The sequence below is a fragment of the Lonchura striata genome, chromosome 7, assembly GCF_046129695.1.
Source record: "Lonchura striata isolate bLonStr1 chromosome 7, bLonStr1.mat, whole genome shotgun sequence".
In the NCBI taxonomy this organism is placed as follows: domain Eukaryota; kingdom Metazoa; phylum Chordata; class Aves; order Passeriformes; family Estrildidae; genus Lonchura; species Lonchura striata.
This window is the reverse complement of record NC_134609.1, coordinates 3986813-4014664: the sequence shown is the minus strand read 5'-3', so window position 1 is coordinate 4014664 and position 27852 is coordinate 3986813. Positions and strand designations below refer to the sequence as shown.

The window sequence follows — 27852 nt, the reverse complement described above, 5'->3', positions numbered from 1 at the left end:
ATTTAGACATCCTGCTGCTTGTTGAAATAAATATCCAATGCTAGGTAATGTCTCAGGCAGACCCCTTCACACTGAGGTACAATTTGTGTGTTAATAAATTCTACAGGGAATAGGAAGCATCACTGTGAGAACAGCAAGCTAAAACTATGGAGAGAATGGCCATAGTATTATCAACTAGAACACAGCCTTTCCTCTCCTTCTTGGCAGATTTCCTGGGACAAGTGACCTGAGGTACTCTGAGACCATACATAGCTCAAATGCCATGGATTAGGTGCATGCAACTTTTTCTACACTTCACAACATTGTGGATGGTGGTTTTCCCTTTGTCTCCCCCACTGCCTGCTGCAGCCCACCACCCCCTCACACAGGGCTTGTGCCTTCCTCCAGAACCACACAACAACCACAAATACAATGGCAGAGTGACCTGCATTTAGCTTGTGCCTGATCAGAGGGAACACCAAGCCTTTCCAGCTGCAGCTCTCTATCCATAGCTTCATAAGAAAACTCAAAATCTTTTCTGTTATCTTGTGTTGAGAAAGGAGCCACCGAACATGTCCCAGCTGAAATGAGATCAGCTGCCCTCTGACACACGGTGTTATCCATCACAGCACTTCAGAAAGGCTCCTTTCTACTACAAATTAGCTACATGAATGGCTAGGAAGTCAAGGAAAAAATAGGGTTAAAATCATCAGTGTGCAAAGTACATCTTATATGGTTCCATTTTAATGCATTTAGAAAACCAGGAACTCTCCCTGGATTTCTGGTGTGCTATGCTGTCCTACGAGATTGCCTCCTTCTCCCATCACAGCCAGAGTCTTACAAGCACAAGGATGCTAATAATAACTAAGAAAAGTAAATGTTGCACTTACAGCTTCATATTGGGCTCTGAATACACCTTAAAGGAGGGCATTAAACAAAGGGAAAACCTTTCCTAGTCATGTGCTGCATTGATTTAAATGCTGACTGAGAAGCTGATCACATCAGGACTGTGAAAACTCATTGCCAGTCACATGGACTTGGCAATTTATTCTTGCTACCTCTGAGCTCTCCCAGCCTCTCAACAGAGTGCAGTTTTAATAGGAAAATTACATTATCTGATTTCAAATTTCACTTCCTTGATTTAAAACAAACCAGAACAGTTTCATACCAAAATGCTCAGATTAACTTGGAATTTAGTGAGACAGTTCTCAATCCTCAACTGAGAGCAAACTCTAGGAATACCTTAATATTGACACAGGATGTGTGACTAAGAAGCTGAAAACAGCCAGAGCGCCATAACAGAAATTTCTTATAGAGTCTGGAAAATCCCTTCAGCATTAGAGGTTTTTAAGGAAAAAGCATAATGGTGGTTTTTGCATACTAGAATTGTCAGCAGCACCACTGCATTGTTATTGCCAGGTCTTGGAGGTATGGGAAGATTGTGGTATGCATTTAAAGATTCTCATATGCAACTATGCAACAACATCAGCATGTTGTGTGTTAAAACACTCAATATTCTGCCCTGTATTTTTCTGCAGTTCAGAACTGGAGCTACAACACAGCAGAATTCCTGCAGTGAAAAGTCTTATATTCTAGTAGGAGTTACTGGGATCAGTGAGGCTTGAATAGATGTTTCAGAAATTAAAGATAAAAACACACAATCAGATGCTTTCCAGGAAACCCTCAACAGGACACAATTTTCTAGCTTTTTTCCTTCTCTTCTTAATGGTAGTAAATCTAATATTGTGCTATTTTAGTTCTTGTGTGCTTATATACTTAACTTTCTTCAGGGTTGATATGTACAAAATGAATTCTAGAAGAAAACAAGGAAGACTATAGAAAAGGGCTCTTATGGCAAACTACCACTGGGGAAAAAAAAATGTTTTTCTCTTATGCCACTGTCACTTAGATATTGCCTGCTCTTTTTGATGGGCTAATGGTGTTCTGCTTCTCAGGCTCAGGGTCATCATTAATGCATGTTGTCCTCACACCACCCTCAAAATTACCAAATCCTTTCCTAACCTTCCAGTAAGCAAACTTTCTGCAGGCAAAGCCCACTCCCAGTGGAACTGAGATCTCCTCTAAGATAAGGAGTGCTGTGGATCAGGAAGGCTTTTCCAGGGCTGGATGCAGTTTTATGGCACAGTGATGAGCTCCGTCCCATTTGCTTTGGCAAGAAAGATACAGGGAGAGGTCATCTTCACACAGAGGATTCCCTGGCTACCTCCATCTTCTGACTTGCTCAAACACAGATCTGGGGGTCACAGAGGTTTTTCTCAGCTGCTGCTCTGGAAGCTGCAGAGAATTTCATCCTCCCTTCCTTTCTAAGCACTGTTTTCCTCAGAGACAGGTGGAGCTTCAAAGGAATTTCCTCACCTGAGCCAAACAGTCTTTTCCACTGGAAGATCATCTCAGATAGAAGAATGCTATCTGAAAACTGTGCGAAGCCCAAAAGATAACTTTTACCTAAATATAATTCCCAATTTATTCAAAACACCTTCAAAATCATTAAAACTCTAGGTAAGACATCTGATACAGTTTGATTTAAAGGCACAAGTGGCTGATAAACAATAGTTCTAAAATGACAGGAATTAATTTTTCCTGTTGAAAAAAGATGATAAAATAGATTCAAAATAGATTTAAAAGTATTTGGCTTTAAGTTTCAGTTTGTAACTAGGATTCATCGCACCTCTCCTTAGCACTGTCAGCTAAGAGAAGGGTGCCTGGAGGTGTTGTAATCCTTCAAAGCCCAAGCAGTGACTGCTTTAAAGTGTTAATCTGGCTAAGAAAGGAGACTGACTTCACCCTTAGTTACCCTTTATTCTCCTCCTCCACTTCTTTAGTTTCTGTGTGATTGTCTCCCAGTTAAGCAAGAGGGAAATATGGCAATGCAATATTTGAATTATTTTGTAGAAGCTGGGCACATGATAATGTACTACAGAAAAAGGATGATGAGTAGTCATAAAAAGCCTGTTACCCTGCAACGCATACCCTGCCAATAACTGTGACAGGTTTTCTGTTGAGTTTGAGCCCAAGAAGTTGAGCAATTTGGAATGATTGTTTTTATTTGTTGCGAAATGGCAAACATCCAGCTGAATAAGGAGATTTTGTTTCACTTGGAATGAGGTTAGGATGGCTCCCAGAGCTGCCTCCTGTTTATAGGTGGAATAAAAGGCATCACAAGCTGATTTATTGAAATTATTTCCATCCATCCCAATGGGGAGTTTGCTGTGCCACCTTCCCTGCACTTGCAGCCAGGCAAGAGGAGAAAGCAGACACAGAAGTGCCAATGCAGCTCACAGGGAGAGCTGACATAGCATCAGCCACTCGACTGCAGAAGTGCAAACCTGTAAAAGGAGGTACATTTCCAGCCCCCAGCCTCTGCAGTCAGCAGGTACACGGGCTGGCAGGCACTGTGCCACCTGTAAGAGCTCCTGGAGCTGTGCCTGTCCCCTGGCTGCAGTGAGAGAAGGGACCAAGGGACTGTGTGACAGCTGAGAGGCAGGCAGGTGTGTACCAGCAGGGCTGAGGGAGCAGCTGCTGCTGAATTTCACTGGGGACATCATTTACTTACAGTACAGCACCACTGCTCGCTCCTGCCCACACACTGAGAGCCTTCAGCAAGCTCATCTCTCTCCTTGCCTTTGCTGCTGGAGCCTCTTCCTTCCCTCAGGCCTCTTGGAAACAGCACTGGGATCTCCTTTACACAGGCCTGCCCTCCTTGTCTTTCCATCCTTTCACCAGCTCTTCATTTCACCACACTTGCCCTTGGCCTTAGAGCTCTGCCTTCATCCTACACATCCATTCACATTCCTCCACCTTTCCCCACCCTGACTACACTGATGGTGGCAGATGGCTATTTGTCACACATTTGTCTTCACATTGCCCTGCTCACACAAGTTTCTTTTGTTACCATAATCCTCTTCTCTTGTTCAAACCTCTCAGTTTGTACATAAACTGATAGACAAGTAGTGTTAATTTGTATCTATTTCTTAAGAACAAAGGAAAATGCACAAAATGCATTTGACACCCCATCTTAAAAGTTTGTCTTTGCATTTCTGAAAGCTACAGTACATATGGTAATATTTTATTTGGGCTACAGCACTTCCATATCTTTGCTCTGTTGTCACAGTGTCAGCACCTCAAAAAAGGGCCTTTCCTGCAGAGGGAAGACAGCACTGTGGATAGCACTTACAGAAATTACAACAAGAAGCCATGAGGTGACAGTGAGCAGGCTGTACCTGTGGGTCATTTTCAGTATCTGTTTTGCAATATGAGTAATCAAGGATCAAGCAAGGGCTCTGCTACTTGATGCTGATGATTGGAAGTGCTCTGTTAGCCTACAAACCCACTGCTCTGCCAGAACCTAACCCATCCTCCTGTGCAGTGCTTTCTTCCCCTGCAGCCTGATAAGCTCTAAAGAACAAAATTCAACTCCATATTACTGTTGTTTATGCTACAATTCTTTCTGTCACAACAACTTTACCTAGATTTGCAACTGCCACGGAGTGGAGATGAGCTCTCTCTCTCTGGATGCCTCCACCCAATACCACAAGCACAAGCAAGAGCTCAGTGCTCCCTGAGTCACAGCCTCAGCCCACTGCTCCTTCAGGCTGCTGCCACTGCATCCCCACTTCCCCAGCCTTCCCAGAACTCTGTCTCCCTTGGATGATGACAACTCATGGAGGCAGAATTTAGAATGTCCAGATATTGAAGAGGAGGCAAGAATGGTCTTTTTACTCTGGATGTGCTCTCCACAAGTGCCCTTAATCCAAAATAGAGCTGCTGAAGCCTAAACTTATTATTCTATTAAAACAAGCATAGGCAGATGGCATTTAGTGCACTGGCACTAAATGCTGCTAATTGCTAATGTAGTAGCATTGGTAATCCCTAATCTTGTTTCTGAGTGGGAAAGAGTTGACCCAAGACCCCATTTGTCTTCCTTGCTTCTGTGATTAGGGCTTATCAAATACACAATGCCAAAGCTTAGGATGGTATGAAATGCCTTAATGCTCTAATTGGGTCAGTTAAAGGACTTGGAAATCAGAGGTCAATGTTATCAGTGAAAGCAAAGCAAGGAGTTTGCAATGCTTGTCATAAAAACTTTTCTGCATGTAAATATGTGCCTTAACTACAGAGGCATTCAAGTTTTTACCTATACAAATACCTAAAGCAGAATACTGCAAATTCACTTTTCCCTTTGTGCAAATGCTCTAAGCAGTCTTGTAGTTCTTTTCCTCTTGAAAAAGTAATACACATAACACATGAACAAAATGTCAGAAGAGGAGCTGCTGGATTATCCATGTGACATAATTCCCCTCATAAATAAAATCTTGAATTTACATTGGACTTTTTTTTTACTTTTTTCTAGTTTAATTGAAAGATTGTTCCAGAATCTCATTAGTTATATTCAACATTAATTACTGAGAAATTATTAATTAAAAAACATTAATTACTTTAATTTAATAGGAAATATCTAAATTTCTAGACAACATTTATTCATGGCCAATTTATGCCTATTTACATTGGCATTTGCCCTCACTTTGAATGCCTCTTGTTCCCTTGATTTTATCTCCCTATTGTCTTGGATCACTACCACATCTCTTCCCTGGCTTTGTTTGGGTAAGGTTTGTTGAGATAAAGCCTTTATTTTGATGTGGGGTTTATTTATTTACTTGGTTTCATGCCTGGCACCACCATCTTTCTTTGCTCTTCATATTGTACCCCTATCCCTATCCATATATATTTGGGTTTTCCCCCTGCTCTTCCAATTCTAACTTCCCTCTGTTGTTTCCCATGTTTCTTCTGCTTACACTATGGACTCCACTCCTAGGTCTTGTTCCATTTCCTACTCATGCAGTTTCTCAGCTTTCCTTTAGGAATCACCTGGCTCTCGTGCAGGTAATGGAAGCAAGGTGCTTTCTTCACCTCTACACCTGATGTTCACTGGAAGCAACTGCAGGGTGAGGAGAATTCAGCAGGGTCACATCACTCCTGCCATATGTCACAGCTACAGGTGGAACCATTTGTGCCACTGGATCCCAGCCCACCTTTTGCAAGCCTGGAACCAGGAAAACAGCAGCTCCTTTTGAGGAAAGCAGAAGTTTTGGGAGGTGAGGTCTCGAGCTCAGGTTGGGTTCAGCAGCCCAGGGAAAGCCCCTTTACACCAGTGCTAACAGAACAGCTCAGCCAGGTCGGGCCCTTGGCTGGTGAGGGTGATGTGCCTCTCACACCTCTGTGCAAAAAGTGGTGACAAAGCAAACTGAGCACAACTGACTCCACACTTACCCTTGCAGTGAAGTCCACGGCAGCACCCCGATTTAACAGCAACGTGGCCACATTGATATTCCCATAGTGAGCAGCTATGTGGAGGGGAGTGAACCCACTCTGCAAAAAAACAAAACAAAACACAACCAATAGATACTTTAAGAAAACATATTGCACTAGCACTCCACAGTTCATGGCATATCACTGACAAAAGCTAGTAATAGGAGCCTGCTGCAAGTCACCACTCCAATTCTGTACTAGTTTTCACTCACTGATGTTTATTTATAGTATCTCAGAGAATCTAAATAAAATCACATCGCTATGCAAGAGGGAAAAAATTAACGTAATTATTCTAGAAGAAAAGAAGTTAAATAAAACTTTCAGTTATTCCAGGAAAACAGCAGCAAAGCATTTGAGTATTAAAGCAATGATCTGACTTTTATCAGAAATTAGCTTCTAACTAGAAAAATATAGTTATTGGCATTATGTCAATCTTGCAAGTTAAACCTCTTAGAGATTCTTTGCAGAAGTTCAAATACAAGTCATTTAATGATATTTGCTAACTGATTTTTATAAATTCAAAGTAGATGCAAATGAAAATAACATCAAAGAGTATTTTAAATTATTAATATGAGGATTTTTTTCCAAGGGTTAGCACCATAAGGACCAGTCTCCCACTGTGGGTAATCACACTGGGTTATGTTCAGACACCACGAGTTACCACCCTAATTAAAAGATGTCTTACTGATAAAATTACTACAGCAACTGATTTTAATATTTAAGTAGTTTTACTTCCTTTTAAAATAATGCTAAAACATGCAGCAATTCCATCAGTTCTGCAAAGTATGAAACCTTATGGGAACTAGATGCATTTCTATATTGTTAGCAAGCCATGCTAGCTGCCACTGCCTTGCTTTGGGAGTTTTGCAGCTGTAAAACCACTCTCAGATCATTCTATTTGCTGACACCATCAAGGTAAGTGTCATGCAGAAGCCTAGAATCAGACCTGGATGCACAACATGACAGGGTTGTCTGCAGCTCTTAAAACATCTGATAAACATATGCTCCATGAGAATCCCTGAAAACTCCATCTCTCGTAATATGGCCCTTTTGTGATGGCAGTTAGTTCCCAAGAATGCTTCACGCTTACTTTTGGACCCTAGTTCCAGCTGCAGAGAGCCCTGGTCTCTAAACTACAGTCTCCTCTAGCACATGCTACTTCATTTCATCTAAAGCAGGTGTCTATCCTATAATATGCGATGCAGACAGGAGGGAGAAATGATGCAGCAGCACTAAGTCATGGAGGAGTGATGATGCATATATATATTTATATATACCTCTGTTGTTCTATTCACCATCATCTAGGTTAACACATTTGGAAGCAAAGAGGGGGAAAAAATGAACGGTTAGTCCACCACTGGTGACATGGGTGCGGAAAGCTTCATGATGGCTGTGTGGCATGGCAGCTCGGGGGGCAGCACACACGGGAAGCCCCACGGGGTGGAAGCCGAACGAGCGAGTACTTTGAGTGCTAATTGTTACATGTTTACCAAAATTCTCCAAGTAGCAATTGCACAGAGAGCTGATCAAATGGCAACTGTGCGGTACCTACAGCTCGCCACTGCTTTCAGGAGCGGCTTTCATTTCCAGGGTAATAATTCAAATAATATTTTGTTTATTATTTTCCATTTGCAAGGTTTCTACAAGAGAAATTAACCCTGATTTAAACAGAAAAGGAATGGGGGTAAAAGAGGCAAGGGAGGCAAATCAAACGTCATTCTTTATCAGGCGTTGGAGGAGAAAGTTCTGTGTAACCGCAGCAAAAGGTTCACACCGAGGGAGATCTGCCCTGGGTGTGGTCAGCACCTGGCAGTGCCCAAGCTTCTCCCAACTGACCTTGGACTCCACGTCGGCGTTGTGGTCGTTCTGCAGGAGCAGAGCCGCCGCCTTGGTGTCGTCCTTGCGAGCCGCGATGTGCAGGGCGGGCAGGCGGACTTTCCCCTTGGTGTCATTTTCCAGCAGCAGGGAAACCACCTGGTCATGGCCTTGCTGCAAAGCTACTGCCAAAGGTGTGAAACCATCCTGCAACACACAACGGGCACGGTCACGGCGTGCGCCAAACCTTCCGCGGGCTGGGAAGGGGCAGCGGAGACATCTCAGCCTTACGAACAGAGCTGGCCCAAATTCAACCCAGTGTAACATGCTGCAAGTTAAAAGCGCCCTGCAGTGACCCTGAAACTGGAATAACGTGCTGCTGAACAAGGTTCCAAATACTCAAAACACCTTTCTGGCACTCCAGACACAGCATAAAATTGTACAACACAAATGACTGAGACTCGAGGAAAAAAAAAGTATGAAATTACTCACAAGTTTACACTTAATTATACAGGCATTTATGTAAGTGCTTAATTATATACAAAGGTATAAAAAGCTGGAATATTAAAATTACAATTGCTAATGATGTCTCAATAGTAAATTATCATCCATTCCTTACAGATTATAATCTACATTTTTATGATTATCTTAAAAAAAGCCAAAGAACAAAACAAATCAAAACAAACAAAATGATCTCTAGCCTCTAACATATTTTATATGTAGATTTAAAGTATAATAATTGATCAAGAATACCACATTCTCCTAATGTGATGTCCTACTACAATTTCCCTTCATGAAAATGTATATAATTTGATAGACAATCCTCTTACAAAAAGAAGTTACTTCCTTTCAGATTTGCTAATAACCAAATTGGTGGAGAATAAAAAACCTGAAAAACAAAAGGCTTTTATTTAACAGATTTTAGAACAGACTCCTCAAACTCATAAAAAGTACAGTCTGGGATTTATAACCTCATGTTTTAATTTTAATTTTATGTTATGGATTCTTAGGAAACTAAAGAATGAAGGAGTTGTCATTTACATTCTGCTTCGTCCCAAACATCTGTCATTGCAACCCAGGAACTCATCCAACTTTGCCCAAGATAATATTACCCATAAATCACACAAAAAAGTCACAAAGGCAAACTACTTCGGATATTTATTTATTCAGTTTGTCTCCTGATGAATATATCCAAAGCCTGTATTACCAAACCTTATTGCATCTTAGTGAGCAAACATCTTCTTTCACTTTCAACTACTGCTGTCATGGTGAAACCGTGTAACTGAAATAAAAGTGCAGTAGTGACAGAGAAAGAGGTTGATCCTCACTCTATGTCAAGAGTGCAGAGCTGAAGTGCTAACTTTTTAACTCTTTAAATTAAAAGTGATGTTTTTAAAATGGAATTTTTCCCTCTAGCTTCAGAACAAAGAACACCTCAATCTAGGAAGAGAAACAGGAGGGGGTCCTGAAAAAGTGAACTTTTTCAAATTTTTGAGGGAAAGAAAATCCAAGAAAACCACTGAAATTCCTGTGTCCTAACAAGCAATTTCCACCTCACCCTCCCAGCCCCCTGAGGAGTTTCATGCTGATTTAACCAGGTTTCCCTGCTGCCTGCAGCTGCCCATCCTCCTGCAGCAAGGGCAGGGCACTGGGCTGCAGTCCTGGGGTGAAACAGCCACAGGGCCACGGGGTGTGAAAGATGCTCTGCAGCCCTGAAGGCCAAAAATCCTCCCTGAGCACCCCCAGAGAGGGCTCTGGCAATATTGCTCTGCTGTACATGCAGAAATGCCTGGAGAAACCCTGGAGACCTTGGCTTCCTGATCTATTTACACATCCCAAAATTCAGCCACTTTGCAGAAAAGTGGTGCAGACACCCACAACATCTTTGCTTCTAGGGAAATAGAACCAATTATTTCCTTTAATTAGATTAAAACACCTGATTAAATAGTTACTTTTAAAGAATATTTAGCTAAGTGGCAATCCCTTAGTTACAGAAGTTTTTGCACTTAGAATGATAGAGAGAAATCAGATTTATAAGAAAACTTAAACCAAGAGAAAATAAGAAAGAACCCATAAGCAACTATCTCAAGGAAGGCAATAAAGGTGCCTTTGTTTTGTAGTCTGCTATTTTCAAATAAATTCTCCATAGATAAAATTAGATTGCACCTTATCATCAAGCTGAGATGGAAAAAAGCTCAGCCTAAACTGACATACAGTGCTCAAGGGAAAAACAATACAAAAAAAAAACAAACAAAAAAACCCCCAAAAAAACCTAATACCCCTTCAAAATTTTTTCTAAAATATCTTTTCAGAAAATCATACAGTGGTAAGTGACAATTTTCAATTAATTTTCTAGATGTAAAGTATTTTATTTTGGTATATTTTGACTTTCATATCCTTGAGAATTCCCAGAAAGTGTTTCTGATGCACACTTCAAGTTATAACTAACTTCTAGTGATTTTACACTAATACATTAGCAATTAATTTTCCACAGTGGAATATGGAATAAGATTTCCTTTCTACACCATTGTACAGTGATACCATCAGGTATAGAGGGCAATAAACTACCTGTGCATTTCATATTTTTCAAAAACTTGGCCTTTTTCAAATAAGCATTTTTTCCTTCATGGAAACAGTACTGGTAGAGCAATTAGAATCCAATAAATAGTAAAGAGAGCACATACTGAAGTACCTTTCTATATTTTGGTAGCAAAATCTTGGTAATAAGACGACTGAAAATTCACCAGATTCAACACCTTTTTGAATGCCATACATTTACAAGTATTAATATTATGTTATTTATTTTCTTCACAGGTTGTCTTATTTGAGTTAGAATTATTTTTTAAAGAAAGAAATATAAAGTGCTCTTCTAGAAAGATCACAGAACACCTTCAAGGATGGATCCTGCATCTTTCTGTCAGCTTGAAATTCTCCCTGCAGCACCAGGTGGGGTAACTGGGTGCCACAGGGAGGGTACCACCATGGCAATGAAGCAGTTCAGGAAATGGCCCAAGCAGCCCTGGGTTTTCTCTGATATCCCAGGGCTGGTCCAAAGCACAGGTGAACAACTGCTCTTGCCTTATGGCTGCCTCCCTTCTCATTGTTCACTATTTTTAATAGAAGCACAGAAAACTTTTATATTATACACAGCTTCCCTGTGTGAGCACTTAACCTGAAAGATTAGCAGTTATGACTAAGAACACGTCTATATTTAGAACTGTCTCTAGTTAAAGTAGGGTTTTTTTTTTATTTTAGAAATGGCAAGAGACAGTTTAAATTGCTGAAAAGCCCATAACTCTATTCATTAGCACACTTCACAGAGATAGCTTTTTATTCATCTTTAATTTTGTATTGAAAAGACTAGTTTGATATAAGCTGGCAGAAATCATTGCTGAAACACATTTTGCTTTGTTCATAAAGTGTCAAATTCAAACTTTTACCTCTGTGGCAAGGCTTTGACTGGCACCATTGTCAAGAAGAAACTTAACAACCTCCAGGTGGTTTTCTTGGGCTGCCATGTACAATGGAGTGAAGCCATTCTGAAATATGAAAACAAGAGTGTAAACACCCCACAAACATTTTTTACATAAAACAGATCTGCCAAATGAGGGAAGATTAGGTGAAAAGCAAAAAAACTTTGCTCACAGATGAGTTAATGGCATGATCTACACTGGCTTAAGTGAAGATGGGAGAAGGGCAGTATTATTTAAAAGGACACAGAAGAATTTTTCAGCTGACCAGCTGTGAAAATTCCCACAGCTAAGTGAGAACAATTCCTTTCACATCTGTTGAGAAGTTAAGCTAAAAATCAATCTGGACAGATGATTTGGTGGCAATGAGTTATGATTCCTGATAAATACAGCCACAGCACTCGAAATACAAAACAGGACAGGGAAATACAATACAAATCTGTGGTGAAAGCAAGGGCGGTGACTCTTCAGAGTAATCAACATTTTTTTCTCTTCTTTCCATTAGCTTTGACTTCTCTTTCACTTGTGCCAGCTACTTCTGCCTTCCATCTCCTCCAAGAGCTGCCTTCTGAGCACACTCTGCTTCTGGGCACCCAGAGACTTCATATTTCAGGCACCAGGAGAAGTGAGGATCATTACCTCTCAGCAGTTTGAGACAGAGGTTTATCAGTGGTTCTGAGCACATTAGAGCATCTCTCAAATTATGCTTAAGTGACTGATTTCAATCAATGCAATACAAGTATTAGAGGCTGCAGAGCTTAACTCATTCTTTGGTGAATGCCTTTGTCTTACAGTCCATACTTTTATCTTTGCCTTAACTGTAAACAGGTCACAGACTGTCAGAAATTGAATTTTTTTGGATTAATATTAAGGCAGGTTCAACAGCTCAGCTACCACACAGTCAAAATTGTACTTAATTAAAAAACAGAGAAGGCAGGAAGCACTTGCTAAGGTACCTCCCATGTCACACGACAAGTTATTACAGTGAACAGCAGTCTGGTATTGAGTCTGGTATTATATCATTTCATGGCATATTCTCTATCTATTTACTAACTCAGCTGGAAACAAAGATTAATTTTTTAGTTTCAAACATTTGCAATTAGAAAGGAAGCAGGAAAGTCTACCTAATAGCTAGCTTCATGAAATAATTAATAGGCAAAAATTCTCAAAACCAAACATTATTAGCATTTGGAGGCAGAGCAGAACCCTTTCTCCTATGTTAAGTTTTTGTAGGGTTTTAAATACCTTTGCACCCCACACTCTACACTTGCTTCTCTCTTTAAAAAGGGGCTGGAATTGCCAGACAACCACAAGTCTGAAAAAACAATTTCTCTTGAATAGTAATAAACAGCCCCTAGAAGAGGTGTAAAATTCATCCCTAGCACAAATTTATGACTTGTTTTTTGGCTTTTTTACAGACAGGAAGATTTGGTTACAGAAGGCCTGGCACTGGGACTGTCAGCATGGCAGAGCTTCAAGGAAAGAGGAGACAAAGCTCAAACAAAGCTCAGTACCACGGACCAAGCTGGCCCAGGGCAGTTTGGGGACAGAAAGCACCAGGGAGCTCCTCAAAAGCTGAATCCCAGCTGGGGTGTCTCACTGCCTGGCACTGGTGTGGAATGGCCAACGGAGCTGTTACATGGGTGTTCTGAGTAAAGACATCCAAGGCCTCCATAGTGGGGTGGGGAGAAATAAATATTTAATTCTGGCATGTTAGCAAAGTAAGAGTAATATGTGGCAAAACCTTAGTGTGTATGGACAATGCAGTTATATAAGATGTTTACAATCTCAGATTATTTTTAGTTTTAGGGCTGAATACACAAGTTCTCAAACACAAGCAGAAAAGATCCTGTCAATCCCATCTTAAGTTCTTTAACAGGAAAACTATGGCAAATGGTTTGTTTTAGTTCTTAACAGCCATGGGAGATTTTACCTAAAAATACTTTATGTTGTTGTGCTCTTTAAGTTATATGGTTCCTGGAACCAAATAGTGTTGTATCAAGCTAATATAAAAGAGTAAGAAAGAAGAACTGAGTCATTTATTTCTTTTGTTCAGGTTAAACAACATGAAATACAGACCACAAATAACTGACATTCTCAAAATAGATCCTGTTAAGCATTTTGTTCATGCATTATTTGAAAACCCAATAAAAACCCCCACTCTCCTTTTTTAAAATGTATTTTTTTAAACAAACATTTATTTTCATGCCTGCATCTTTATAATAGAGCAAAATGGTAATCCTGGGCCAGATGAGAAGACTTCTCTGCCACTGCCTGCCAGCCCCTGAGCTGGGAGAGCAGGAATGGGGTGGCATGCAGAACACCACTGGCACAGGCACAAGACTTTCAACAGTCTGTAGTTCATGCATTTTTTGAGCCAGAGTTTTCTGTTTTGTTTTACTGCTTTGCTTGTAGCACCAGCACTGTTTTCTCTCCTTTCAAACTCTCTATAATTGAGCTAAACATTTACTCAAAGGACTTGAACCAAACTCTGCATATGCCTGCAGTACCTCCCTGTACAAGGGAAGGGGATGGGCTCAGCTAAGCCTGAGACAGTCAATTATGTGAAACAGGATCTCTTTGAACACGTTCTCTCCCACTCTCCTGTTCTATCAGTGTTTCTTCCAGCTCTAACAAGTAGCAGCTCGTAGGACACTCCTAGGGCAAGATCTGAGGTTGATCTTGCTCACTATCAACTCTATTTTCAAAAGCCAACATTAGCACAGCAAAATCTACCAAATATATGTGCTAAAATCAGAGTTTCTAAGAGAAGAGCAATTTTAGTGTCAGCAGAGTTGTTGGTAGTAGCAAACAGGGACATATGGCTTTACCTGAGACTGTGCATTGACATTGGCCCGATTTGTAACCAACACTTTGACGACTTCTGCTTGTCCAGCGAGGGATGCTATGTGCAATGCTGTGTTTCCTTTCTGGAATTAGAGACAGTGATATTTGAAAAGAGTACTGAACTTGAGCCTGAATACATAACAATACAATCAAGAACACCTTCCACTTTAGAATATAGTATTTCTTGCTGAATACTTCTAATGGGTGTGCTATTCTAGAAGATATGGTGTGGACAGAAACCAAAACAGGAATCTACAGTTTGTTCAGTAAATCTCCTCCCTAGCAATCTGTGACATTTACTATCATCTACTATAATTGTTTCTATTAAGCAATTATTAAGACCCACCCTCAGCAGTGGAAAATGGGCAACTAATGCTGCAGCAGTCTGTAATCACTTGGCCAACACCTCGTGCCCAGGCCAGCAGAGTGAACAAGGGAACAGCCAGATAGGCTTGACTGACCTTTGTGGCTGCATCCACACTGGCACCTCGCTGGATCAGCTCAGAGACAACTTCTACATGCCCTTCTTTGGAAGCGAGATGGAGAGCATTCAACCCATTCTGGTTTCAAAAAGGGAGGGGAAAAAGAAAAGCAATTAGAAGGAATACCAAGTGTTTTCCAGTTTACCAAACATACGAGGAGACAAGTTATTACCATCCCACTAAGAGGACTACTTACAAAAACTACACTTGGGTAAACTTCACAAGAATTAGATTATAAGGATAGAGTAAGAATTATATCAAGGTACACTGGCTCTCAAATTCTGTGTGTTATTCTATGATCTAATGCAATACAAATGGAATTAAAGATAAGGTAGCACATTCTCCAAGTGAAATGGTGTCTGGGTAAAGGGTTTAAAAACAAAAAAAATAATTGGATAAGAGATGTAAACACAGTTCATTAAAAAAAAAAGTAAATTATCTTTGACATGAAGTACAAATATAATGAGAAATCTGAGAAACAGCAAGAAAGGTATTTATCCAGAAAGTTTGACCAAAATATTCTTCAACCTGATTTGAAATGTTGATGTCCACTCCATTTTTTAAGTAGTCAAGAGCCTTTTCCAAGTTGCCAGCTCGAGCTGCTCTCAGGTAACTTGCATTTGTGTCAGACTACAAGAAAAAAGGAGAAGTCCCATGAGAAATTGCGGCACAGTATAAAAACACATTTCAGTGGCAAAGAAATTATTAATGATACAGCATATTGTACATCCACTTAACTGAACATGAAAGGATCCCAAACCACCTAATCAAATGTGGGTCAAATCCCAAGCAGGCAGCACGAGGCTTGACTTCACCCATGAACATGAATTATGGAGCACTGTCTCACACGCAAGGCCAGCAGCCAGGGACACATCTGGCACCCAGAGTGGCACACAGCCATGGGGAAGCTCAGCTGGGCTGCAGAAAACCATGCTGCCCTTCCCAAAGGTGCCACACCACTTCTAACATCCAAGCTGAACAGACCCAACCAGTACTGTGAGAACTAATCTGAGAGATTAAGAAAAAAAAAAAAAAATCAAAATACTCAATCTTGAAGGACGGGGTTGGTGGAATTAAAAAACCCCACAGTTCTACAAATGAAGGTATTATAAAATTTCATGTCTGCTAATATTTTGGTTTATTTTCTTCATTCTCCTTCATTTTATGGCCTATTTTTATTGACAATGCCTGTCCACTTTCAGTGAAGAAACCAGAAATTTCTAGGTACAGTGCCATTATATAAATTGCATTTTCCTTTTCTTTCCAGACCTTGCATTTAAGATAGTTACGCATATTTTCTTTATGATGACTTCAGCTTGAACGTAAGGACAGCAGAAATGTTGGTTAAGTCATGACAGAATCACTGAGAGGAAGTCCCATCCCCAGAGGGTTTTAACAAGTTATGCAAATATCCAAGGAGGACAGTTTAGATAATGCTGATCCTGCCTTGGAGCAAATGCAAGGAACTGGGTTAGCTTTCAAGAGGGACAAATCACACAATCTTTGATTTTATCTGTGCCACAGCTTTCCCTGGCATTCTAGACAGTCAACATATTTTTTGTGCCCTCTTCTAGACTGGTAAAGCAGGAGTTGTCTGGGTTCCTTCCCTCTCAGTATCATTTCATCCCAGGCTTACATCATTGCAGCTAGCAGTGCATTGAGATGTTTTAACATTTTGAAGGAGTGCAACAGCGACCTTTACACTAAACAATAAAGGCAGGTAGTGCTGAGAGAAATACAAAACACCCTGGCACTGAAGCACAGTTACTTATCTGCTGCTCAAATAATTTCCTTTTTTTTTTTTTATACCAAATTCTGGATGTGCTAAAGAGTTTGCTCTTCTCCTGTCAACACAGCAACTGCAAGCTGGATGTTGTGTTCAAGCATTGCTCCAAGTCCATCAGAAGCCACCTTCACATGCAGGATGAAGCAATCTTGGGCATGACAACAGCAAAATGATAAGTGGGTAGGAAATCTGCTTTTCTCCTTGTACCCATACAAGCCATGAGACCATTTTACTGGTACTTCAAAAAAAAACAAGCTCTCCCTTCTAAGGAGAAAAGCATTACTTATGAGCTCCTCATTTTCTCCCGAGTTTTGCACACTTTGCATTCCACTTTGTAGTGATAAGTCACCAGTTTACAGCCTTCCCTGCTCTTTATAATTCCTTTCCAAGCATGCCATGCTGATCAGTACAAACCAGCTTCTGCAATGTCCTTCCAACAGAACAACCCCCAAATACTGGTGTTCACTTAGGCTTTCTCAAAAATAAGGTGCCACTACAAAGTAAACAGTCATGACTGTAAAGACCATGGGGAAGAAAAGCTGTCTTGAGAGCTGCTTTCATTTGGAAGATCATCTGAGTTGTGCAATGCAGATTATTATAGGAGACAGGTCATATTCTCAGTGCTTAGCAACAGCAGTCACTGGGGTAAAAAAACAGGTCAGCATTTCATCAGCATTACTAAAGGTACGAGGGAGGACTCAATAGAGAGGGAGCCTTTTTGTCAGAGGGTAATGGCATCCCTGTTTGGCACAGTCAGCAGGGGAACCAGAATTAACATCAGCTGTTTACAGCTGCTCCTGGGTGGGGAAAGGATGCTCTTGCTCTGGAAAATCAGATTCCGGCAGTCGCGTTAATACATGCCAGACAAGGAACACTGCTCCTCTGCAGACACGTCCCAGTCTATTTGCTCAAACAAAATGGAGGGAGAGAGGCAGAAGCAGCAATAAATATTTGATAATCACATTAATCTCTAACTGCAATTTCACTGTGGAGGGAGAGCAATGCCTGTGTCTTTTACAGACTTGGGTATGACTTTTGGACTTAGGGGTTCTGAAGACTTAATGACTCTTGAAATCACTCACTAATGGGAGGAAGGATAAAGTTCAGGTCACAGTCCCAGCCTGAGGCCAAAATGTCCCAGACCAAACTATCTCAGGTGATGCACAAATCCACTCCTGAAATCCCTCAAGCTAACAGCATGTCCTCCTTTGCGAGTCACCCATCAAAACTCACTCCAAAACAACTACAAGTGCCCAGACACACCACTGACACCAGCAGCCATCCAAACAGTGGGGCTGCTGAGGTGCTGAGCATCCTGCTTACCTGTCAGCCTGCACTCCCAGTGCTCAGACAGGCTCCCAGCACAAGGGCACTGTGCAGGAAAAGCAGGCACAACACCAGCAACTGGGAAGCACCCAGAGAAGCTGCCTTTAACAGGATAACCCAAACTCTCCCTCTGTTCAGCAGGTCTGGGCTGGCACTTGCAGTTTCCACCTTACTGGTTTCCAGTTACCTGAACATGCTGAGCACAAGAGCATGAGTTGCCTTAGCACACAGGGTGTAACACATCCCTGTGCTCTGAGGAAGGGGAAAGCCTTTTTTGTCTGACCTTGGCTGATGCTCCCATGGGGCTAGCTTGCTCTTTCTGGGCCACCATTCGCAGGAACTTTGAGATTTGCACAGAGGGATAACAGACTGAGAGTGTACAACTGTGCAAGAAGTTCAACAGGGTTTTTGGAGTCTCTCCATCCTCTAACATTTCCACCTCTAACATAAGCAGAAACAAGCCGTAACATTAGAGAGAAAAGAGGGACAACCTTATTGGAAACTAAAAGTAGTTTCAGCCTCTCTTAAAGTAGCATTGCCAGCTTCCACTTCCCCTATAGCTAAGGCATTACTTCAGACCTGCTCAGACAGAGGAGAGACCTTCAAACATTTTTCTTCCCTGCAAAATGTCTTGAGTATCTTTGTTAAGACATGCCACTTACAAAACCACGAGAACCAAGAACACTCTCTATCCAAAACGTTGATAGAGACTCTCTATCCAAACGTTGATCTAAAAATTGATCAAAAACATCAATCCAAAACTTTTATGTTTCTGAACCCAAATTTTACCAACTTTCCATTTGTATTTTAAGCCTAAATTTGTTGGTTTTATTGGGTTTTTTTAATACCTCAGTAGAGTAGAAAAATGTTACTTGTAATTTGCATTGTTTTGTTTTAAAAAGACCTTCTTGGAGTCCCCACTAGAGCCTGTAAATTGCTTCAGTATTACAGACAGAAACAGCACCAGAGCCTAGGCTCAAACCAATGGAGGATTTTAAAGATCAAAGAAGTGCAATAATAATATAAATAATTCTTTATCTGGATTGCCATCATTCCTGGAAGCCCATGTCATAAAGTGATAAAGGACCTGCTATATGAAATGCATAAGAAACCACAGTAGGGGGAAAGGATTTTGGGTTTCCAACCATCACCCAGGACATATGTGCTCCTCTTTGTGGGCAATTCTTCTGCATATGCCCATTGCCACCCTCCACACTAGCTGGCATCTGAAAATAAGATCCCCACACAGACAGAATAGACACAGACACTCTGTCTACAGGACATTCTCCCACCAGACATAATAGATTTATTCTTCACTAGTTAAACCTCAGCATCCCTGAGAAGGATTCTGGATGCTTGGGGCCAGCTCAGATCCCTTTCTCTCTTTCTGTAATCAATCCCAATATGAAACGAAGATGAAAATTGGTGTTTGATTCTCCAAGGTCTGGACAAATATCTCAAGGACAACAGGCATGGGACACACATCAGAGCACCCTGAATCTCAGATGCTCTTACAGTCAGAAAGATTGCAGCCCTTGCCCTGCACTTGCACTGGATCCCTGCTGTCAGGCTGTGTTCCCAAAGCCTTCCCCTGCTCCCTCTTGGGCTTCCTGTGGCTGCTACCTTTTCAAACTCTACATGGAGATTAAAATTAAAAGTAAAGATTTTTACAAGTTTTTTAATTGTTGGAGAGACAAACTTCAGATCCTGTGCACAGTATTTAGTTCTGAAATGGCTATTCAGAGAATATTTAATAAACAGTAGATTTATGGAAGTATCAGTACTGGTAAATGCATAATACCAAGCTTTTTCTTCACAGATGGTATGGTCTCTCCCTTCTCTCCCCATACTTTCTTGGAAGAAAAAGGGACTGTTTCTAGTTTTAAGAAATGTGCAAATGTACTCAACTGGCTAACGAAGAGAGGTTTTATGCAATGTCTATTTCTTTTAGATTCATGTATTTCCCTTTAATGCACAGTGCTGTAAAAAATCCCTTCTCTAATGTACAGCAGGCTGATGAGCTTGCAGACTGCCTGCAGCACACAACAGGTTTTCCAGTCTGGAGCTCCTTTTCAACATTCATCCCAGGGACATCTCAGGAAAGGGCTGAGGCTGAATAAGCTGTGCTGGCAGCAGCACTCTGTTTGCCAATCCTTCTTTACCTTATGGTTCCCCAGTCCTGCCACAAGATGAAGGGACCTGAGAACTGTTTCCCTATTTTGAGGAAAAGCTACATTAATTAAAAATAGTTCTATTACAGCAAAGACTAACGCCTAAGCCACTTGGATATTACCTTAAGCCTCCAGCAAATGCTGATGCTGACTCATGATAGCAAATACATATTCACTCTTTTTCTTTAAGGTTTTCCAGTGCAGTAAGAGATTATTTAGCACAGCTAAAGATAAAAAACTATTAGCAAATTTTCACTGACTGTCAGTCCAGGGTCTGGCCTGGCATTTCCATGGCACTAGAGAGGGTCCCTTAAGAAAACAGAGAATCTGTTTTATTGAGTGAACCCTCTAAAGTGCAAAGCCATTATTTTAACATGCACAGGCCTCCTCCCTTACTGGGGCTATTTTATTATGCTCATCTCTCTTTCCTTTGTGTTCTGCTTACAGTGGCCTCCTTTTCAGATTAAAAATCCAGTCTTTTTTTCACATTGGGAGCAGGGTTTTGTTTTTCACTCCATCTTTAACAGTAGCTGTTGTGAAGGGAAACCCCCAGCAGGTTCCCATTGTGCCAGAGCAGGATGCATTCTGGCTTGAGTCCCAACAAAAAGATGCTAACCATGCCTAACATTTGTTGTGGGGAGAGGCAATGACCTCATTTTAAGGGATGAACTTATGTTACTTCCATTTGGAAATGTGTTCAACAAAGAGAGTCTTTGCAGCAGCATGAGGTGACCTGAAGAAATGGATGATAACATTTTTGCTTATTTTGATAAGGGTGGGCTTACTGCAGCCATTGGCAATTTTTCTGCAGGTAGGCTTAACTCTGATGGGCACTAAGCACGATACCAGAAATGGGAGGACAACTGGCATTTCTTAGATTTTGCTCCTATGCTAATTTAGAATTTTCTTCCATGCAAATGTGTTACCCTCACTTGGTAAGCAATGAAATTTTATTCCAAATAAACTTCAGGGGGCAATTAACAGCCGTGTCTGAACCATGTGAAATAAACCAGCAACATCACTGTCAAGGGGAGACTCTGCACTCATCCTCCAAGAGGCTCTAATCCCTTGTATCTCTCTGCTGCTACCTTGTAACTATATCACTATTAAAAATTTGCAATTGTATCTTCTTTATTAGAAAGAGGGCTGATTGCACTGGATGAATGATGTTCTCTGTGCAAACAAGTGCTCACACTTTACATACCACACTACCATATGTGTTTTCTTCTGATAAGGATGTACCAGCCTGGGGCCAACTGCTATCTGCAGTTGTGCTGTTAATTACCCTCCAGAGACAGGCTTTTGCTTTTTTTCAGATCACAGCTCTAAACACAACCTCAAGGCAACAGGAAAAGCTCCACTCCTAGTGCCTGACAACTCAGAGGACACATCTTTTGGCTAGGGAAGGCCAGCTGTTTTGAATATGACTGCAAAAAGAGAAACAATATAATTACTAGTCAAAAACCAAATTAATCCCTCTAATTGTTTGCCCTATTACACAATTTACTCATCAACTTTCTTTGATCATATTATTGTACTGTGCATGATAAAGCAGCCAAAGATATGATGCTATTTGCACTGTCCCCATAAAGGGCTCTATTCCAACTAGGTAACTACAGGATGTTTTCCACAGGTTAAAACCCACGCTGGTATTTCTTCTTGGTCACACTGCTGGAGACTAAAATTCTTGTTTTTCTGCAAAATATGCATATGAATCTATAACCAACTGCATTTTCAACAACTGAGGCTCCATCTCTGTACAGTGCTCAATCTTATCATGCTTGTAGAGAAAAATGAAGTATTTCCTGAAAAATCACACATCTAAGGAATTAAAAACAAAAGTAGAAAATGCACTTTAGATGCAGGTCCTTCCTTCTAGAAATCTTTGGCCAAACTAGGAAAACATTCCTGCCAACAAGCCTCTTTTCCTTACTAGACCACAGGACAAAGTGCAGGTTTAGTATAAACCATTTTCAAGATGCCTTGGGGCTTCTCAGAGTCTGTCTGGGCAAAGTGCTGAAAACGCACCCTGTTCCCATGAAAAATGAACCACTTGCAGTGGAAGGTGGTTCAAAAGGACCCAGAGCCTGAGATGCCAAGGCTGGTAGATCCAAGAACATTTCACAGCTTGCAGTAAAAAGGTGTTTGTGACTGCCCTGAGAGGTCTGGAGTGCATTGTTTGCAAACACCGTGATGCAGCTTTCTCACTGTGCAAGTTGCTTAGACTTTGTGCATGCAGCATCCTTCACTCAATCCTGTGACTTCTGACACCACCTGCATTTAAATACCCGAATGCCTGCTTCCTAAGAAGAAAGCTGAAGCACAGGATAGAAAGGAAAAACACGTGTTATTCTTTTGATTTTCTACAAATGGCAGAGGGGGTTGTGATTTCCAAGGCACAAAAGACACAGAGTTATGGCGAATTCTTGCCTAACATCCACATATAATGTCCATAATATGTTGAACATAATATCCAAGTTGAAAATGCTCCTAAAGATGTCATCTCCACATTATTTACTTGCCAACATAGTTATTCAACAAATACTTAAGAATAATTTAACTACAATTCTATACAAAATTACAATCTGACAACCCAGTCAAAAGCACAGAACTGAGATCAAACCAGTCCCACAGGGACAAAGTTCAAACAGGAGGTGAAGGTCCTACACTATTTCCATATATTTTGCCAGCTTGCACAGACAAAGTTTTGAGATTTTGAAGCCCAGGTTTGATGTGCCAGCTTCACCTGAAGAATTTTTGAAAACAATTACTGGTATGAATGTATTAAATTAGTAACACCAAAAGCAAAATTGAGGACTAGAAAAATCAAGGTACATCTGCAAAGCACACAAAATCTTTCTAAATATGCAAGAACAACAAATTACAAGAATAATTTCAGTAGGAAAACAACAACAAGAGGTCTATAAAAAGACAATAAAGGTCTTTAATAATGACTTTTCAGCTATCAGACTGCACTGGATGAAAAGACGAATGACATGGTAAACTGGGACATGTCCTGTTTAAGACCCTAAGACTGGTACAATCCCTGGTTTCACCAGTGAATTACTGTATTCCATTAAAAGTGACAACCAGTGTAAGAACCAGGCCCGTTGTGATCAACTCACATGTATAAATAATGAAAATGGTCTCATGCATTAAAAGGCAAAAGATTTTGGCATTTCAAATTCAAGATTCATTCTCCAGGCTGAAGGTCGCTGCAGCTAAAAGTTTATTTCAAAAATTCTGGAAAGAAACTTTTGAATCCATAATGACTCATCTCTCCCTAAGTTTTCCTATCATACATTTACAAGTGAAAAATAAATCACTGGCTTTCATAACTGCTACCACAGTCACAAAGAGCCAGAGAAGGGCTGGATGTGCTTCCAGGGTTTCTTCTCATGTTTATATTCACCTGAAGATAATAACTCTCTTATATGTCAAGCTAGATGAGATGCCATTGATCCCTTCCCTGCTATTTTCCTCTCAGGAGCTGACTACCCAAAGAGCAGGGAGATAATTTCAGCACATCTCAGGCCCAAGTTTAAAGCCACTTCCATGCTAAAATCACTTTCTTCAGATCACTGCATGAATAACATCAGTCAGTCCACCTCCTCATCTCTTTGTGAATATCATTTTAGAATCAGGACCCAAAAAGGAGAGGAAAAGAGTTCTGCAACTCTTGTCAAAATATTTTGTAAACTGCTTTTATTTATCTATAATTTTGGGGGGGGGGGGGGGGTGCAATCATACAAACCTAAATTAGATAATACCATTGACTTTAGTGGGAGAGATGTTATTGGCTATAAAAATATATATGTAAGTATGCTTCAATCAGATGTGGTGAAATTAGTGGCAATAACATGGAGAAAACTCAATGTCAGGGGAAATGTCATGCACATAAATTTTCCCTAAAAATGCTGTAGAAACTATGGACAAGCTACATAATCTATTAAGAGCTTTCAGTACCATGAATTCATAAGTTTCTACTTAATGTCTGCTTTTGAATTCAACTCTCATTTAAAACCAAATTGATTCTGCCTTGGAACTTCAAAATTCTAACTATCATTAAACAGAAAGATTTTGATGATAACTGGTCAAGCCATTTCACAAAAAAGTAAAGAATACATGCAGACACACACCAATTTACACTATAAGCTTTGCAAACCCCACATACAATTATAATTTATGTCCTTTTAGGTGTTAAAGGAATTTGAATGGATAGTTTTAAAGCTATCTAATAGAGGTCAAATATTTTGGGGGGGAAGAGGGGACATAGAGTTTAGTATTCTTACAAGAATTACAAACATTTATTAGTTTGTGAGTGCCGGTGCACAGGTTTCCATAGCAGGGATTATGAGTCCTATCAGCAGCAAAGAACCTCTTCCTTTCACACACCTGAACACTCTGTTGAAGAGTTTCTGTCTGGAGAACTCCACTTGGCTGATGTGACAGACAGAGAACCTGGGCCAGTGGAAATTATCTAAAGAGCTTCTGAGTATTAAGACGACTCAAGATTTGCAAAACAGTCATAAACGTGTTGCCAGGAAGTTCTGCAGGGGCAGTCAGAGATATCACAAAGTCTGTCAAAGCAGCTCACTTTAGGAGAGCTTGTGACATTTACAGAACCAGCTGTCCTGACACCTCCTTGTGAAATAGATAGACCCTGCTACAATGGCAAAGAGTCAATGAAACCAAGAAACCGAAGTATTCAAACATCCTCCTAGAGCCAAAGAATGGCTGAGGTAATTTTTGGCTCAGGAGGAAAAATACCTACCCAGCACTTCCCAAACTCATGAGGGCAATTCCACCCAGGAGAGTTAAGAGTCCTCCAATGCAGGAGCTGAGCAACCTGCCAGGAAACAATTTCAATCTTGGCCTGGAGATGCATGAGACCTACTGGGGAATCCCATCAGGGAATACTTCAGGCTCTGCTGGCTTTGCCACGTCCTTCTACAGGTGCTGCAATTCCCTGCTGACCACAACCTGCTGTATAACTCGTTTTCCACCTGAGCCTGCTCTTGTGGACCTGACCCAGGAACCCCAGGCCCATTTTGTGACCCACCACACCTCTGCAAGCCACAAAGGCAACGCAGAGCAATCCAGAGCAGGTGCTCCACACGCTGCAGCCTGTCACTGCTGGAAACACAGAGGAGAACCCTTTCTCCCAGGCGTGGTGCCATGGGACGTGGCCTGCACGCAGCTGGGCATGGGTGGCCACCAGCCTCCACCCCTCCCTGCACTCCCCTTCCCTCCTCTGCCATGATTAAACACTGGCATCCACTGCTGGGAATCTGAGCAGGGGCATGGAAAGCTCTGTCATAACATTTGTTGGGGCTCTCTGGATGGAAGGTACTCAGTGGGATGCACAGCAAACGTAAATCAATTTACAAGTGTTTTGTTCTTCACTCCACATGTTCTGGGTTTGAGGATGAGCTCAGATTCCAATAGGAAAAGTGCTTTTTCCAGCCCAAGCACCAAAATCTGTGAGCAAAAATCAGAGCCCTGTGTCTGTTAGCTAAATTTTAAACTCCTAAGTCCTGTCCTAACTTTAATTACAAAATTCTGTTCTAAATCAGAAGGAGGAATCTAAATCACTGGTGGGGCAAGGGCAGGACCAGCATTCACAGAGACAGGCTGAAAACAGAGACAGTGAGAACAACCTTAGCTGCTGTATAGGATCTTTGAGATCAGTGCAGGGAGAAAGAAAACACAGAGTTCAGTTTCCTTCTGAGAGAAAGTTACCTAATATACAGATAAATCACTGCAGATCGGGTGATGCCATTTTCACATGGTGACTTTTCAGTTACAGAGCTGAACGAATACTTTTCTGCTTTTCAAAGCCATTGTGCATTAGAGAGCCAGGATTCAGTAGAACCACCATGAGGAAGTGATTATCTCAGGAGAGACTTCAATATTTTAAACAAAAATACAAACAGCAGAACTATTTTAATATTTTACCTCATCTTAACCAGATTTGCTAATTTATTTTAATCCAAAAATTATCACTTCCTCTTAGCATCAGAATTAAGTATATTTGAAAAACACATAACACTTTAATCAAATATAATGCTATAATACTAGTGAATAAAACTTTCTGAACTGGCCAAAAAGACTTTACTCCTACTATATTTAACAGACACAAATTTAGAACTTGTTTTTAGTGCTATCATTAAAGTGAAGATCAGTTTCTCACAGAAATAAACTACAACCAACCATACCAGCCCTATACAGTGAATCCCCCCTAGTATTTGATGGGCCTTACTGTACAGTGCTAAAGTATCACTCCTGAACAGCAAATCTACAGCATAAACACACAGTGAAATACAGTTTGTTTCTCTCTTGCCTCTCAAATATGCAGGGCAGCCTATGTAAGATTTACATAAGGGATGAAAACAAAACTTATCATGAAGGAAAAAAAAAACTTATCAGCAAGGAAAATCATAACACATTTATACTCTGCCCCTTTTCCACTGCTAAACCCCACTTTGAGTGCTGCTATGCCTTCCCACACAATGTACAAATGAACAGAAATAGCAGTTCCTATACAGCTTGTAACAAACCCCTGTAAAGCAAGATATAAATACCATTGTGGTGCAGCAGAGAGGGGCAGAGCATCCTGCAGAGCAGCACATTGCCAGCTGCTCCTCTCTCCCAACTGTTGCACACAGAAACTGGAGGGACCGTGGCTGCTCTGTGCTGCTGGGGCTCACATGAAGCATCAGCAAAGATGTTTATCACCATGAAAATGGATACTACTGTGCTACAAAGTGCAGGAGAGAGTAAATAAAATTCTCAGGACTGAACAATAGAGAGTCTAAGCAAATACCATAAGACATCCAGATAATAAGAGCTTCACAAAAAAAAAATATCCCACTAAATGTTTTCACAGTTTTGAAATTACTGGTGGAAATAAGCTTATGGAAAGAACATCTTCACTAGAAAACAACCAAAGTTTTCAAAGATGCTTTTTAGCAGAGAACAACATCCAGTCCTGTGCTGACAACAAGTAAAAAACAACATACACATTTAAGAGGACTCACTGCAGAATTTTTTTCAGAGCACAAAGCTATTGCTGACATGGAAATCAGCTAGCAAACAGCTCTGTTCTGGCATCAGTATTATCTCTAACTAAAAATTGCCACTAACTGACATTTCCACAAAGCTTGGCACTCATCAGTACTAAAAACAAAAATTCCACTTTCCAGGGAGCCTGTTTTTTGTTTGTTTATTTGTTTGTTTTTTTTTTTAATTCTGCAGTAGAGTAGCCTAGAGAACTGTTTTGGCTTTGTGATTTTTTAACTGATGTGAATAACCCAAGCTATTGAAGACCCTCTGAACCTAATTCTTGGAGTACGGGGATGTCCTTTCACAGCAGCTTCCTCACTTGAATTTTTAAATCCCACAGGGAGCACCTTGAAGGTCACTGGGACTCTCTTGGAGTAAGAGTGGTACGGGTGCCTCCTTACAGGTCACTACTAGCACACTACTAGCACGACAGCTGGCTCCTCTGCAAGTTTAATTTACCTGTGGATTGTCAGTAGAAGAGGTGTGTTATTTGAAAAGTACACCTTTAAAGCACAGATTTTAAACTTTTTTTTTCTAAATATACAAGATTGCCTAAACGACTTCAGTTGTTACAAATATCTTAA

At 40.8% G+C, this 27852-nt stretch overlaps 1 protein-coding gene across 7 annotated transcripts in view; it reads right to left on the bottom strand.

The window, feature by feature from the left end:
- Positions 1-27852, bottom strand: part of ANK3 (ankyrin 3) — a 191747-nt gene that overhangs the window by 121288 nt on the left and 42607 nt on the right. For 4 of the 7 annotated variants that reach the window (XM_077784523.1, XM_077784524.1, XM_077784525.1 and 1 more), the window contains exons 2-8: positions 15449-15550; positions 14900-14998; positions 14423-14521; positions 11562-11660; positions 8143-8328; positions 7584-7607; positions 6268-6366 (exon numbers count right to left, since the gene is read on the bottom strand). In XM_077784523.1, coding sequence (XP_077640649.1) covers positions 6268-6366; positions 7584-7607; positions 8143-8328; positions 11562-11660; positions 14423-14521; positions 14900-14998; positions 15449-15550 — 708 coding nt within the window. The remainder of the gene's footprint in view (positions 1-6267; positions 6367-7583; positions 7608-8142; positions 8329-11561; positions 11661-14422; positions 14522-14899; positions 14999-15448; positions 15551-27852) is intronic. The other 3 variants (XM_077784522.1, XM_077784527.1, XM_077784528.1) reach the window with 1 other exon arrangement.